This window comes from Colletotrichum gloeosporioides, assembly GCF_011800055.1.
Source record: "Colletotrichum gloeosporioides strain Lc1 chromosome Unknown consensus_17, whole genome shotgun sequence".
Classification (NCBI taxonomy): Eukaryota; Fungi; Ascomycota; class Sordariomycetes; order Glomerellales; family Glomerellaceae; genus Colletotrichum; species Colletotrichum gloeosporioides.
Window position 1 is genome coordinate 1,132,060 of NW_025544662.1, and position 15,605 is coordinate 1,147,664.

At 51.1% G+C, this 15,605-nt stretch overlaps 3 protein-coding genes across 3 annotated transcripts; 2 read left to right on the forward strand and 1 right to left on the reverse strand.

Moving 5' to 3' along the window:
* Nucleotides 1-1,637: 1,637 nt before the first annotated feature.
* Nucleotides 1,638-1,873, forward strand: GCG54_00011251 (uncharacterized protein; the record flags this gene model as incomplete). The annotated part of the gene is made up of 2 exons (XM_045411156.1): nt 1,638-1,672; nt 1,696-1,873. 2 exons carry the CDS (start codon nt 1,638-1,640, stop codon nt 1,871-1,873), a joined length of 213 nt encoding a protein of 70 aa, XP_045268214.1.
* Nucleotides 1,874-1,978: 105 nt separating this feature from the next.
* Nucleotides 1,979-4,305, forward strand: GCG54_00011252 (Protein sly1; the record flags this gene model as incomplete). Its single annotated transcript, XM_045411157.1, has 4 exons — nt 1,979-2,039; nt 2,108-2,327; nt 2,382-3,611; nt 3,663-4,305. Coding segments are annotated over 4 exons (2,154 nt in total), but the record flags the coding sequence as incomplete, so codon positions are not given.
* A 6,898-nt stretch (nt 4,306-11,203) lies between these two features.
* GCG54_00011253 (chitin synthase I) lies at nt 11,204-14,392 on the reverse strand (the record flags this gene model as incomplete). The annotated part of the gene is made up of 4 exons (XM_045411158.1): nt 11,204-11,921; nt 11,973-13,744; nt 13,799-14,037; nt 14,380-14,392. The coding sequence occupies 4 exons, from the start codon at nt 14,390-14,392 to the stop codon at nt 11,204-11,206; spliced, it is 2,742 nt and encodes a 913-aa protein (XP_045268216.1).
* Nucleotides 14,393-15,605: the final 1,213 nt, after the last annotated feature.

Below are 15,605 nucleotides of genomic sequence, written 5' to 3' on the forward strand. Positions count from 1 at the left end.
GTGAGTGGGTTGATTGATTGACGCGAAGGCGAAGATTGACGGTCTGCAGCAGCATCGACAGTTTGCCGGGAGAACTGCTTCGCGTGGGTTGCCCGTTTTTGCTTGCCTTGCCTTCGCCCTCTCTCAATGTTCCCCTCTGCACGATCCCAGCCGCCCTCCATCGCGCCGCGAAACAAGGTATCCTGCTTTGCAGAACATTTTAAACAGGAGGGTTACTCGCGTGTCCTTGTCAACATTTCCACGCGCGCCGTGTCTGCGTCTGTCTCCCTTTGATGCGATCCGACTTTGCAAATTCATCGCTGCAAAGAGTTCGGTGCGGGATGAGTTGGAATGCCATGGGTTTATCATGATTTTCACTCATACAAACATTGCCATGTCTGCGTGTCCAGAGGTACGGAGGATGGCGATGACGATTGATGGAAGTGCGCTGATTATGATGGCGATGCTTGGAGAAGGGGTAGTGCGTGTTGGAGGGAATGGTGATCTCGGGGGTAAGTGGTTGTTTGGGGGAGTTGGGGGGAGCGTAAGTTTGGCTTGGGGGGAAGGTTTACCGTACCCTGCAGTTCGTGTGTATGCCTCTCTCTGTCTCTCTCCCTCGCGATTATCCCGCCTTTTTGTTCCCGATCCTGAGAAGAGCTGGCCTCGCGACCTTAACGTGGTTCGCGATATGACTTGATGGCGATTGCGCAGATTACAACATGTTGATGAATGCCCGACAGTAGGGCGAGCGAACTGTCTACCAGAAAGAATGGACAAGATGGAACGATCGCGGAGGATCTGGAAGACGACAATCAATCAGGCAAGCTAGATGCCTATTTTCGCGTTCAAAAGTATCGCGAGACGAGGAATCCGGGTCGGTCAGTGTCGCTGATGTGGTTCTGACGCGTCTTCCTGTCGCCTCTGTCCGTAGAAAGGGGTGGTTTTTTCTGATGGTGAAGGAGGAGAAGCGGGATGAGTTGTCGCCGGGGAGGAAAAGTTGGTTCTTGTTTCGCTGTGGCCTGTCCAAAGGGAGGCAGGTAGGTAGCAAGTCACTTTGCGGCCGTAATTCTGAGGCATGAATTTCATGGCTGGGTCCAAGCTGGGAAGGAGCCACAGGCCACGGGCATGACTTGCCTTGGCTGTGACTGGGCAGGGCCTCTCGTGCCTTCCCGCTTACGGCGCGCAGAAAATGAGCCAGTGGCTCACACAAAGCCCAGGATACCTTAGGGCCGGAGGCAAGTGCGGCAGGCGCATGCCGCTGAGACTTGCCCCAATTCAGGCACATCGCAAACCTGTGGCAGGTCAGGTACCTCTGGATTAAGGACAGTAAATACAAACACGATAGACACTTGTCCATATGGGATGCAATTTGACTCTACTGTGTTATTCATTGGTATCCCGGCTACCTTTGGAATTGCTCCAGAGTCTGCACGATTCGTGACGCAAAGAATGCCACATCGCGGTAGCACGCTCCGCGGAAAGAGCACCTGCCTTCATGTATCCGTCCGTACCTGAGTCCTGACTGCTTTTGCCGCTGGAGTCAAACAGGTCATCTGGGTCGAGCCAGGGCCATTCCAGCCCCTCCAATGCGCTCCCGCGTGTCGCATGCATCCCAGTCCCGTTCCGCTCACCGCCTTTCGGAAGACGGAGGCTCAATAATGCCGAGCCATGACATCGTCCAGTCGAGGTTGCCGTAAGGTACCCACCATAGCACAGAGCACTTCACCTCACTGGCCAGCGGAAGCATCCAGGAAATGTGGCTCGACGGCTTTTGAGGACACCGATGCTGGAGCCGTGTACGTACCTACAGCATCACAAGGCGCAAGCACCTCGTCAACTTCCAGCTCTATCGCAAAACCCGATTACAGTACAATCGATTGAGGCTGTAGCGTAACTCCTGCCATAGCTACTGCTCGTCTTGGCATTGGCTTTATGCGACCTGTCCACTCGCAGCACCAAGAGATACCAGCTCCTCCAAGCTAGCTAGAGCTGTGAAGCTACCCCCACCATCACCATCGCCATGGCAGCGAAAGGCCACTCGCTGCGCGATCGCCAGATCTGTAAGTCGCATGTCCATTCTCTCACGACCTTCTTTGTGATCTGTATGCTAATTCGTATTGTGTCGTAGCGGCGCTCAAGAAGCTCCTCAGCTTGAACGACAACATCAACGAGAATGAAGCTGAAACTACACAGACCAACGGCGGCGCACTTGGTCCCGCCGGTACTATCATAACCTCCGATGGCGATCCCCTTTGGAAGGTCCTCGTATTTGACGACCTCGGCCGGGATGTCATCAGCAGCGTCCTCCGCGTTAGCGATCTTCGCGCGCTGGGTATCACCATGCACATGTATGGCAAGCCGTCGTCGCCGCGCCCCGCCTTGATATGCTAACATAGCTACAGGCACATTGGATCCTCTCGACACGCTATCCCAGACGTACCGGTCATCTATCTTGTCGAACCCACGCCTCAGAATCTACAAAACATCACGAACGACCTCCAGAAGGGTCTCTACACTCCCGCCTACCTGAACTTCCTCTCCTCAATCCCTCGACCACTGCTCGAAGACTTCGCAGAGCAAACCATCACCGCCGGCACGTCCGACAACATTGCCAAACTGATGGACCAATACCTAAACTTCATCGTTGCCGAACCAGACTTATTCAACCTGGGCATGCAACGAGATCACACATACTGGGCGCTCAACAGCGCGGCAACGCAAGACGACGAGCTGGACAGAGTGGTGGACAGGATTGTCAGCGGTCTTTTCAGTGTCATTGTGACAATGGGTGTCATCCCCATCATCCGGTGTCCCAAGGGGGCTGCCGCCGAAATGATCTCCGCGAAGCTCGATCGCAAATTGCGCGACCACATCCTCAACTCCAAAGAAAACCTCTTCTCCTCCAGTGCCCGTCCAGCATCAGCAGGCACTCCGACCTCCCGCCCCGTCCTCATCATTCTCGACAGAAATGTCGACTTAATACCTATGCTTTCTCATTCCTGGACATACCAGTCTCTGGTCCACGATGTTTTGAATATGAAATTGAACAGAATCACAATAGAGACGCCTGTAGACGAGAGCAACCCTGCGAAGGGAACCACCAAAAAGGCTTACGACCTGACATCCAGCGATTTCTTCTGGGCAAAGAACGCCGCCGTTCCATTCCCGCAAGTAGCCGAGGACATCGATGCCGAGTTGACGAGGTACAAAGAAGATGCGGCCGCCGTGACGAAGAAGACTGGAGTGACGGATCTGGAGGACTTGCAGAATGATACCGGCGCCAGCGCGCAGCATCTCAAGGCGGCCATCACTCTCCTGCCAGAGCTTCGCGAACGCAAGGCAGTGCTCGACATGCACATGAATATCCTGGCGGCACTCTTGACCGGCATCAAGAACCGCCAGCTGGACAACTTTTTCCAGATCGAGGAGGATGTCATGAAGCAAACAAAGGCACAAATAATGGACCTTATCAAGGACAGCACCAAGGGAGACCAGCCACTTGATAAGATGAGACTTTTCGTCATATGGTACCTCAGCTCCGAACAAGAAGTTAGTCGAACCGAGTGGGAGGGTTTTGAGAAGGCCCTCACCGAAGCTGGCGCAGACACGACGTCTCTCCCCTACATTCGACAGTAAGCCTCCTGCGCATTACACGAGTTACTATGTACTGACAGCAACCCTAGAGTTCGTGCTACCACGAAGATGACGCAGCTCACCACCATCTCCAACCCTCAACAGAACCAAGCCGCCTCCTCCGACCTGTTTGGTCGTTTTTCCTCCATATCCAACCGCCTCACCGACCGTCTCAAGGAAACCGGTGTGCCGACCGGACTCTCGTCCAACTTCGAGTCCCTCATCGGCGGCATCAAAAACTTCCTTCCCGCCAACCGCGATTTAACCATCACCAAGATCGTCGAATCCATTATGGACCCCTCTACCGCCGCGAGCTCCGCCATCGCCAAGACGGAAAACTACCTTTACTTCGACCCCCGCTCCGCCAACGCCCGCGGCACTATGCCCCCGCCAAGCTCCATTCGTGCGGGTGCCGGTTCAAGTGCTCCAGGCGGTCTGCCAGGACAGAACATGGGCCAGACTCCCGGCAGCGGCGCCAGCTTCGGCCAGCGTCGTCAAGGCTACTCGGAGGCCGTCGTCTTCACCGTTGGCGGAGGCAGTATGGACGAGTACGGTAACCTGCAGGAGTGGGTCGAGAGAACGGGCGGCGACCGCGCCAGGAGGCGGGTTGTGTACGGTAGTACAGAGATGCTCAACGCTGATGAATTCATCAAGCAGGAGCTGGAGAGGTTGGGCAAGGAGGTTGCGTCTTAGCCGTGGGGTGGGCTGTCACGACAATGAGCTAAGCGAGTTTTCTCCATTGTATCTACCTATACTACCTTACTGCTCCCTGGTTTACGAGTTTAAAAGAGTAAATACGATTCCCAATGTCGTTCATGTGCTTGCAGCTTATGATGCGCTCGGCTTGAGGCGTGATTCCAGCGGTCCGTTGGCCGCTGTTTTCTCGCTTCCAGCTTTAAGTACCTGAGTTCTGCCCGTGCTGATGAGCTAGACGTACCTCTTGAGTTGATGGTCCGGGAATATCTCCGGATCAAATGGCTGGGTGTGTAGGACTGCTTGCCACGGTGACGCCAAGCTCAAACGAAGCTACTTAAGCCAAAGCAAGGCTGCCAACAACCAACGGTGACAAAATCCAAATACCGAGTATGCTCTCTGCAAGGCTGAAACACACGAACATCTGCCATTCTAAGAGAAGCTCTCATTTTAGCCACAGGCAATGATTTGCTTCTTGACAACTAAAGTCCGCTACTTTCCATCACCTCCGGCTGAGTATCGATAGAGAATACATCCATGCAGATATGGCAGCTTTGATGGCAATGGCGATAAGTCAATGTCCTCAAAGAATGCGATGCGATGTTCTCAGCATTCAAGGAAATAGAGGCGTATTTGAACAGACCGTATCGTTCCGTACAGTGATGTCACCTTTTATATGTCGGAATCTCACTAAATCTGACAACGATGCGGTGAAACCCTCATCAGAGGCGGTACGGTTTTCACTGTCAGCTCCCTAGCATGTTAGAAACAATCGAAAGCTGTATATAAAGAGCAGATAGGTAAGTTGAAGATGTGCTTAAGAGACAATAGTCTTTCCAGATCCGACCAAGTCCTACGAAAACCCAGAGCCACGAGAAGTGAACGATCGACCAAGTGATCGTCAAGGATAGATGTCTCCAATTAAGATCTTTCGCACCCTCAGATATCTAGTGCTCGTCGTCACTTCCACTCGGAGATTATTATTCTAAAAGCACAGTCGCACGTATCAACCACATGAGGTACCTGGTTCTCAGATGACGATATGGAAGCGTTGTCATACAGCTGAATCGATGTCACTGGTAACATCATCCAATCATAGAGCCTCAGGTATATAAGTTCATCATCAAATCAGCGTCTTCTCATTCTTCAACCGCAAATCCAGTCATCTCTGGCAAGAAGAGTTTGCGAGCAGTCCACTAGGAGGTAGCGACCTTCCAAGCCGTCTGACAGCAGTTAAGTCACAAGCATCTGAGTTCAACAAACTATCATCGTCACAAGACATACACGTGGTTTCCATTTGTCGTCCGGAGGCGCGTATTCATCAGAGACCTTTGTGAGTGAGACAAGCCAGGTCCAGGCGACGCCAAAACCTCAAACGTGCTCCAAAAGGTGGCACTGATGGACATATCCATAGTGCTGATTTCTCTGCTCGCTCTGCCTCAGCCTAGTTGTCTCCATCTGTCATTGGTTGATCTGTGGTATCTCTGATGAATAACACAAGAACGCTTGAATACATGGTGCGAAAGATCATGAGTCTCATTGTGCGGGCTCCTATCAGTTGCATGTATGGCAAACACCTGAAGTGGAGATTGTCTTTGGAATCATATTGAAGACGAACGAGTTCACTCGCCTGTGTCTGCATATGCCCGAAAGAAAGAAGGATGTTTTCTTTTAACTAATCAACAGCCCCTAGCACAAATCGCCACTTCGATATCGTCACGACCGCATGACAGCTTCAAAGCCTTAGTCAGGCAACTCTCTGCAGATATCATTGCAAGGAGTCGACTGAATAGCCGCATAGCAAGAGCATCCAGGACTGTCAGTCTCGAATGTTCCGCGCAGCTGCCCTGTCAAAACCCGAGCAGCCACGCATGAAACAGGTGCTCCGGATGGTGATTCGGTAATGAACAGAAGACGTCTCTTCAATCTAATGATATCTCACAGACTTATCGTGAGGTTCTTCTTGTGCTTAGGCATGCGCCAATGTCAACACCCTATCTTACAACGTTCCCAAAATACGGCTTTGGACGCGTTTCCATCTGTGTTTGTTTTTCATGTATTTGTTCATTCGGCAATGGTTAACCCCCCAATCACGGCGACGGAGAGAATAAGAACCAGTTGAACCCGAATTATTGAGGAGATGTAATTCTTAGAGACGTGGTTTAAATCTTGAAGTTATATCCTTAATTCTTCACCTCAGATTGCCCTGCAAGGTTGGCTCAACGATATAATTTGCTAGAGATGGGACTTTCAGGACTCGATCTACGTAAATAAAGTGCTCAGGGGACGGTGCTTCCTGAAGTGGTGCCGCTTTAACTCGACGTCGGCCATGTTGCCTGTTAATGACACATGCTGGGCAGGACTTGTGTTCTGGTTAAGTTCGATGCTCTATGCATTCTTTGAAAATATAAATCAGTAAACTCGGATATCGAAGAAAGAACTACAATGAGATTCTCTGCCTGACTGGGCATTATTGCACAAGCGCAACATGAAGCGAATTATGCACGGATTTGTCGGATGATTCTCATTCGAGCCGCGGAAACACATGACCGGTCTTTCGTTCTCAGTCCATCATTTTTGTCTTCTGAGTATCTCGGGTAAACAAACTTCCAAACGGCAGTGTGCATTACACGGAAATTTGGCCGCTAGTTGAATGCTATTATCATATTATTGAAGACGAACCCGGGTAGGAAGCCGCAAGCGATAGCACTGAAGTTGACAAGTAAATTCATTGCGTTGCTCACAACCTTAGATTCAGAGGTATTTGTTCTTCTTTTAAGTCCATGTGTTTATGACTGACACGTTGATAATAGCAATAAAAACGCACTCAACCACTGTCATTCATTCCCTCAATTACCTTGACGGCCATGGACTATATATATGTTGAGGTTCTCTCAACCCTCAAAACTTTCACGACAATGTACCGCGGGCATGTCCTTCCGCCGATACATCGAACGAGAACGCTTTCCGACATAAGGTAATCTGAGGGTTGACATAAGTTCGAATCTTAGCGGCGAAATCCAGCTGAATAAACTGAGTTTTCATCAGCGTCGCATACCGCTCTATGAATAGTACGACGGCAATACAGCAATAGAGAAGCCGCCGAGAGCCGGTCATTTGGCGCCAATTGAGGCGAATTCTTCCAATAATAGTATTAAAAAGAAGACATGCGGTTATTTCGTCTGCCCTTTACGTACTAAGCAGCGCATGTGTCTGACCATTCACGTAGGTCAAGAGAGCTTGATTTTACCTCTTCCTCTAACCCCCACTCTCACCCTCTCATCACACCATCGATGATCCTATGCTGCATGTACCAATTCCTACAGCGGAGCTGCTTCTTGTATAAAAGTGCGTTAGGATGACAGTTATGAGGAAAAGGAGGAGGGGGAAACGGAATTGTTTCGAGAAAGGGGACGTTCTCGTTGATCTGCTCGAGTGAATGCAACCAGCTCATGGCCATAACATCGAAACATCGACTCAAAATGTGTAGACACTTACTCTTCAGCTATAATTCGCTCTTGGTAAGAAAATATTTTGATTAGGTATACATGGACAGAGAAGTTGGTGGACGCCAGGCCTCACGTATATATAACCTTCCTGGAGTGTGAGTCATCGTCATCCAATGCGCTTCCCTAAACACTGGTAGCTCGAGACTTTGGCCTGCAAAGCTTCTATCTGGAGAAGTTGATCAGGTTCGAATGTGTCTCTATATCCCCGTGTGGCAAAAGCAGAGCCGTTGAGCTTGTCAATCGAAGTATTCGATGGTGATACTCCTGTAGTGAAGCAAGCCAGAGACGATTCAGCGACACAAGGTAACATCGAGATTTTAAACGTGTCTACATGCTGTGCTGTTAAGGACAAAGACATGACTTCGTCAATGTCTCATCGAGTCCGCATTTCTATACACCCGACTCAGTGGTTGCCCAAGTGTTGGGCCTGATCTTCCTTCAAGTCATTTATGCAAGTGAAGACAGGCGATTCATTATCTTAGTCACCTAATTTCTAAAGCTACTGATACATGATGCCCGCGTGTATCTTTTTCAATAGCGGCCTGGCGCATACATTAAACCACGAAAGATATGTGGACAAGACACGAATCAGAATATTGTTTCTTTCCTTTTGTCTCTTCAGAGATGCACTGAAAACATCTGAAACCCTGCAGTTAACTTAAAGGTTTCCTGGCGTTCTTCCCAGAAGAACACCACTACTAAACGCCAAGGTTATCTCTCTCAGCAAGTATTCTAAACAGACACGCCCACCGCAATGGAATAGGAGAATGCCAATCTAGGTGTCGGTGACTGACTTGCCACAGTGACTCTTACCACCTTGAGAATCATGAGAATGGTTCCTAGCTGTAATGTGACTCACCAGTCTACATGCCAAGCTCACATTATTCATGAGTACTCATGTCATCCTAGAAAGTGAGTTATGTATTCTCGGCCCACCTGTTGCAAAACACGTGTACCTCTTTCACTCTTCGAAAAGATTCCATAAATATTGAAGAGCGCAAGTGCGTATTCGTGATACCTGCCAAGAAGAGAACGATTTGCTGTACCCGAGCTTGTGTCCATGACCTGAGTATCGAATCCGAAGAGATTCCAAATCTAGACCAACTCTGCGGACACTGTGGCTTATTTAGCACCAGTCATCCGTCTTCTCTAGCGGGGTATTCAGCAGAATGGAACTAGAGACAGAAGATGAGGATATTGGCCCTGAGACCATCGTACTTTGAAAGACTCTGGGCTCGACAGGTGATGGGTACGTCAATCAGTTGCAGCCAAATGGGAAGGATATCCTTGACAGCTTACAGCAGCAGTGGGATTGATTGGTGCAGAACGACTCCTCGACGAAAGACTGACGCTTATATACGTCCAAAGAAGGCAGGAAGTGTCTCCCGGCTACCACATATCCGGGTCACATGCCACATGCCGTCGATTCCGTTGCGTATAAAGCGTATTTCGATTTTCGTTCTAGGCAACCTTCAAAATACCATGGTAGCAAGGTATGCAACTTTCGCAACATATAGTCTCTCATTAGCTGCAAGGGTTCCCGGGCGAAGTCTTCGTCGTTGCAAAGTCCAAATCAGGAGTTAGAATTCAGGCCTCCCGCTGGTGACTTCACGCTTTCCCGCGTGTGAACCACGAACATTTCAGCAACAAGAGAGAAGACTTCACGTTCGACGTTGGCGAGACTGGCGAACCAGTGACACAACACGTCGTATGAATATTTGGTGTACTTTCCAAGACAACCGAAATCTCCGTCGTAAATCCATCTTCTCGATTCTGTCTATTCTGGGGTTGGAAAATGTCGAATGGAAATCAACGGAAGTTACCTCCTTACACGCTGGTACTTGCCGATCTCAGCATGGGTCGATAGGCATCACGACGGCATTCAGACTCGTCATCCGCAGGACCACCATAAATAAAACAACAGTGCATGGCCTGTCTCCTCAACCAAATGGATGCTGCCAAATGGCAAGCGCTCTCTTGATAAAGAAACACGGCAAGCTCCCGAGCATTGAACACAAGTGTAGACAGGTCCTCGCGACGGGCGCAGCTCTCATCTCTTCCTTTGACACCATAATTGTCTGGCTATTCATTCCCAATACCCGAGAAACATTCAGATGGCTCAAAGGCAAGACGAGGAACACCGCCAGGTTCTCATTCAGATTATAGACTTGTCCAGAGAACCGACCTTGGTACTAAGCCAACGCGTGATCACCATGTCACATCTTGACAAATCTTTCTTGTTCAACCCACAACGCTGCATTTACATAGTTCCGAATTCAGTAACCAGATTTCAAGACAGGAGCGAGTCCAACACGCCCCCAGCTCTTCATTCATAAGTGGACCACTGGAGAGGAATCAAACCCATCCCATCTGTAGGAATTTTCCCTGACCACCAACATCTCTTTCTTCTGAGCAGAACTCGGCCGGTCGAAGAGCGGCGACGTTACGAGGAGTCGAGCTCTCGCTGCGTACGCCATGGCAGCGCCATGACCGGAGTTTTGGGGTCTCCTCGCGGGACTTGAGCTCATCGACTGCGATCCATACGTTGTATTGTAGAACGATACAATCTCATACCTGTCTGTATACTCGCTGAGAATTATTCCAAGACGACGGCGTCGAAGAACAGCTACGCTATCGAGAGAGCGAGCACCATCGGGCTATCGGAGCTCCTCTCTCTACCCCAAGCTCGACAACTGCCGAACTTCACACTGCTACCTTGGCACGCCAAAACCAACAATTGTGGACGTCCACGGCTTGCAGACGTTGCTGGTTTTATAGGAAGACGAGAGCAGCCGACACAATTAGAATCACGCAACAAATTAGTGGGATCAGTATATCATCAAAAGCTTCTCTTTATTGTCTCATTTCATCATTTTAGAGTAGCCCATCTAAAGCCTCATTTTCAAACCCTGCTCTCCGCTCCCCTCGTCCCGTTTATGAACGCCAATCCGGGCGCCATCCCAGCGGCCCATCCAGGGCAGACAGCTGGGACAGACGTCGGAAAAGACATGCAGAAGAATAGAAAGAAACGCCATTTGGTTCCATGTTGATATCAGAGAAAAGACAAAATGCGTCAACAAAAAACGGGGAGTGAGGGAAGGGGATCCCAAGCAGCAGTGGAAGGGAAAGGAAGAAACATCCAAATGCGTACAATCAAAACAGAGTACAAAGGTCATTAGAGTTACATCCCCTCCCGTGTCGTACTCCAAACATGATGAGAGTAGTGTAACTCTCAGAAGTCGTGTTCGCCGTCCACCTTGCCCTTTTTTCTTCCTCTGAAAAGAAGGGGCGGGTATAATGCTCACAAACTCAATGCCATCATAAAACATGTAAAATAAGGATGCGAGGATCGCTTCCGGAAAAAAGAAATGCAGCTGCTCGCAGAGTGCTTAGACACCTCTGAACATGCGGACGACGAGGAACCACATAGCGCCGATGAACTTGAAGGCTGACAGGCCTGCAACAGACCACAAGACGACGGACATGTAAATGTTGGCGCGGCCGTTCTCGTCCGTCGTGCTGTTGGAATCAGGGCTAATGCGCTCCAAGCCTGCAGCGCTGAGGACGACGGCAGCCAGACCAAAGTTGGAAATCATCCAGGCCAGCACGACAACGGAACGAACGCCACGGTAGTAGTCCATCTGAGCCTCAGCCTTCTGCGCTTCCGTAGGAGCCTTGACCTCCGCAACGTACTTCGTGCCGAAGACACCCAATTCGCGCTCGTACTGGGCGTTGAGATCAGCCTCATCGGGAAGGTCTGTCTTTCCGGAGCCATCCTTGGTGCTGACGGTCGGTAGCTTCTCGGCCTTGTCGTCACCCTTGGTACCCCAGGAAATGTCGTGAGTGTTGCAGAAGGCGTAGACGTTGAGAATGTTCGTGTACGTAGGCGTCAGGAGCATATACTGGACGAAAGACGTGAACATGTGCCAGGGGTCGAACATGAGGATCGAGGCGATGAACCAGATACCGTAGGTGGACATGACTGAGATGATGAGGGTGTAGAAGACAGGATTCGAGAAGAGTTCGTTGATGCTGAAGCCGGTGGAATCGTTGACATCCTTCAGAATGGCCTTGACGGCAATGAAGACGGCTGCAAAGAGCAAGTAGCTGTGCAAGGTTAGTTGTAGCTCATTACATGACGTCATTGTAAATACTCACATCATAATAAATGCCCAGAAGTAAACCATCGTGATGTAGTACGGCCCAGAACCCGATGGACGATTGCCCATGGAGAGAACGAAACAAGTGATCAGAGAAATACCGTAGAGCCAAGTGAAGACGACGCCAAGAATCTCGCCTGTCCTACCAAGCAAGTCATCGTCGCCCAGACTCGTCGTAAGAATCTTGAAGACCAGGAAGAAGTTACCAATGGCAAACCAGGCGAAAATCATGTTGATCGTGTTGAAGACGAACTCGATGAAGAACATAATCTTGCGCAGGAAGGAGTGATCAGACCGGAAGAATTCGTAAAAGTGAGCAATAGCGTAGATGGCAGCGAAGAAAGAACCGTTCAACCAACGACGACGCTGGAGAACCAATTCCGTGACGGTGTCGGGAACATCAGTCTCGCCAGTAGCGGACTTGACGTACTGCAGAATCCAATGGCAGTTACGTTTCGTCACGAGCTCGAAGCAGAGAATACGATCTTCGGCGAGGTACATGTTGGACGTGAAGATACCGGCGCCCGCACCCTCGAGCTTCTCACCAGCGAAGTACTTCTCTAGCGGACCCTGGCCGTTCTTGTCGTTTTGGAGAGCGACGTATCGGTAGGCGGAGAAAGCACCAGGCAAGACGGAAATGAAGCCGAAAGCGGATTCGAGGGGCTTGTCGAGAATGTTGCTCATCTTGTACTCGAAGTTCTGGGTCGCAACAAGGGGGTTGAGAAGGTGTTTTCCACCCGTACCCAACATAGCCTTGATCTCACCGCAAGCGCCGGCGCACATGGGCTCGAGGTCGAACGCCTTCCAGAGGTGGTAGATGGAGTTTCCACCTGGCTTAGTACCAGCGTCAATGAGCACGCAAATATTGGGGTCTAGAACACGGCCGAACGCTTGGAAGAACCATCTGTGCGAGTTGATCTTCTTCTGGTTCTTCTCCTTCAAGCAGAACAGCATCTGAACGGGCTGCTGCTTAGGAACCAAGGAGACAACGTCGTTCTTGATGGTCATGCCGACCTGGGTCGTGTATTCGTAAATGTGGGCGGTGACATCCTTGCTGTTGACCTGTTGCTTCGCGATACCCTCCTGGTATACACCCATACCGGCCAGCAGTGCTCTTGTTCGCGGGTTGATCTTGGCACGACCGTCGCTGACGACACAGACGACAATCTTCTTCCAGGCATCCTTGCCCCACGTCTTGCTCTCCTTCCGATTGCACATGTACTCAATGTTCTTAAACACACCAATCATTGTCCGCGCGAACAGAATCTCGTCTTCATTGTACATGGTAACGACAATGAAAAGCTCAGTATGTCTGGGCTTAGAGAACAGCTTCTGTCTGAGCGTGAAGTTGTCGTCGTAGAAGTAGTTGGGATCGCAAGTGGCGGCAGAGTAGCGCATGTGAGTGAACTCATCGCGCTCGCCGTGGGGAAGCTGGTTGAGAAGTCTTGGGGGCACGGGGCAGTCGAGAACCAAGTTTCCGCGGTACAGGAGGACCTGCTTGACCGTCTTCCACCTCTTGATGCCGCCGGCTGGCTGGGGAGTGGGAGCGTCTGAGTACGGGTCCTGAGGCGAGCTGTCTTGGTGAGCAAGCATCGGCCGGTGGTCATCATACTCGCTGTAGCCGGTGGGTTGATCGTAGGGCATATTCGGATCTTGGGGGGAGGGTTGGTAGGGCTGGTTGTAGTAGGCATCGTGATGCGCCTCTGGGTTCACTCCATAGTCGCCCTGATGGCTCCTTGAGTCGTAACCGCTCAAGTTATCGATTGAGTGCTATAAGAGCTGTTAGCGCCGGCTCAATTGAGAAGCTTTGCCCACGAAACTCACTGCTGCGTTCAGTTGAAGGTTGTCACTTGGTGTGCCGAAGCGGCCAGGCGGGGGAAGGGGAGCATCGAGGTGTTGTTGCCTCGCGTAGGGGTCGTCCAGGTGTTGCTGAGACGGCTGATTGGCGGCGTATTGGCCGTTGAACGGGTTGTCCTCCAACTGGTAGCCATGTTGAAGAGGCTGGCCTGGCGAAGGCGTGCGGTGGTAACGAGGGTCCATGCGATCGTTGTAGTAATCGTCGTCTATGGTAAGAGCAGGTTAGGTTGGCTGTCTTGAAATTGCAAAACTTGGGGCAGTCGATATTAAGAAAGGAAAAAGCGGAAACTTGTAAAGAGGATGCAAGAAGAAGCTTGCGCCACGCCAGTTGCGTACTCTACAAGTACAGTGGATGCGCCGGACAGACTGGTACTTTGACAAGAAGAGGCAATGAGATCAGACCCAGTTGGTTCAAGAGTCCGAGGCAGAGGCAAGTGAAAGTACTGTCCCCAGGGGCAAGTCGGGGTCTTTGTGGCTTTGGAGTGGTAGAAGTGGGATGAATGACGCCAAGGGACGATTCATAAGGGGACCAAGTTACTTGCCTAAACGATTATACGACATGGTTGCGATGGTATGGGGGGTCAATCAAAGGAACCAGTGTCTGATGTTTGTGACCAGGAGAGTCCGTGGGTGGGTATCGATATGGATCAGGTAGACAGTTCGTGTCCCCTCGGGGAGGGCGGGCAGGCGGGAGGTGTTTCTGGATGTTGGCTGTGCTGCGGGAGTGCCGTGCTGTGCAGGAGTTCAGGCGGCCAGTGAGAGGGCAAGGCGCAGGAGATGGGGACGAGGTAGAGACGACTGTCGCGCAAAGATGTCGATGTGGATGCAGGTGGAAGTGTGGATAGGTCGGTACCAAGAAGAAGCTGGAGGAGGGCTGGAGGAGAGCAGGAGAGTGAGGTATGGTAAGGTGGTAGGATTGGCGTGTCGGGGAAATTCCCAAGGTATCTGTCGCGGAGCGCACAGTCGCAGGTCTGGCGCCGCAGTCTCGTCGGATCGGAAACCTGGGCGGCGGGCGGGCGGTTCGACTTCAGCTGAGAGAGCCCCTATTTTTCGACTCTGAATTTGTGAGCGAATGCCTTTTTTGGGTTTTTGGCTTGTGGTTGTTCCCCTCCTTCTGTTGTGCGTACAATACGAAGTGTGTGTCTGTCTTCGGGTGTCTGTGTGGGAGGCGGAGGGACTCAACTTACTGCTTCGACGATCCCAAGCTAGGTAATCAAACAAGGAGTCGACCTTGAGCAAGGAGCGGTTTGGCCGGGTCGGTGCTCAACTCAATGCGCCTGACGGGTTTCGGGGTGACGGGAAGGGGGCGAGGAGAGGGCAGAGAAGGGATGGGTTCGGTCGAAGGTTGGTGGAAGCAGACGCAGACGCAGAGAGGGATCAGGGAGATTGAGGACGAGGACGACGCTGCGAGGTTGCCGGCTGGGTAGGGGCGGTTTTTTTGGTTTCAAGCTGATTGAGCCGTATGAGATTGTCTGCAGGCGAGTGGCCGGCGGGACTGCGACTGGGATGGGGCCATGGGGGGGGATGAGGGATGGGACAGGGGTACGATGGTTGTTGTGGGAGACGACTCTTTTTTTTCCCAGGTATCTGTTAGATGCTCCGCAGGCTCTCCAGGTACCACTTCCTTCAAACTGTCTTCAGCCAGCAGGTACTTTTGAGGTAATCCATTGTTGCTGTTGCTCCTTCCACCGCAGCAAGAGCCCATCAGCCTTGGGCTGGAAATACCGCCTTGTTCCTCCTTCCTGTCTCTCCTTCCCTTTCCTACCTTACCTCA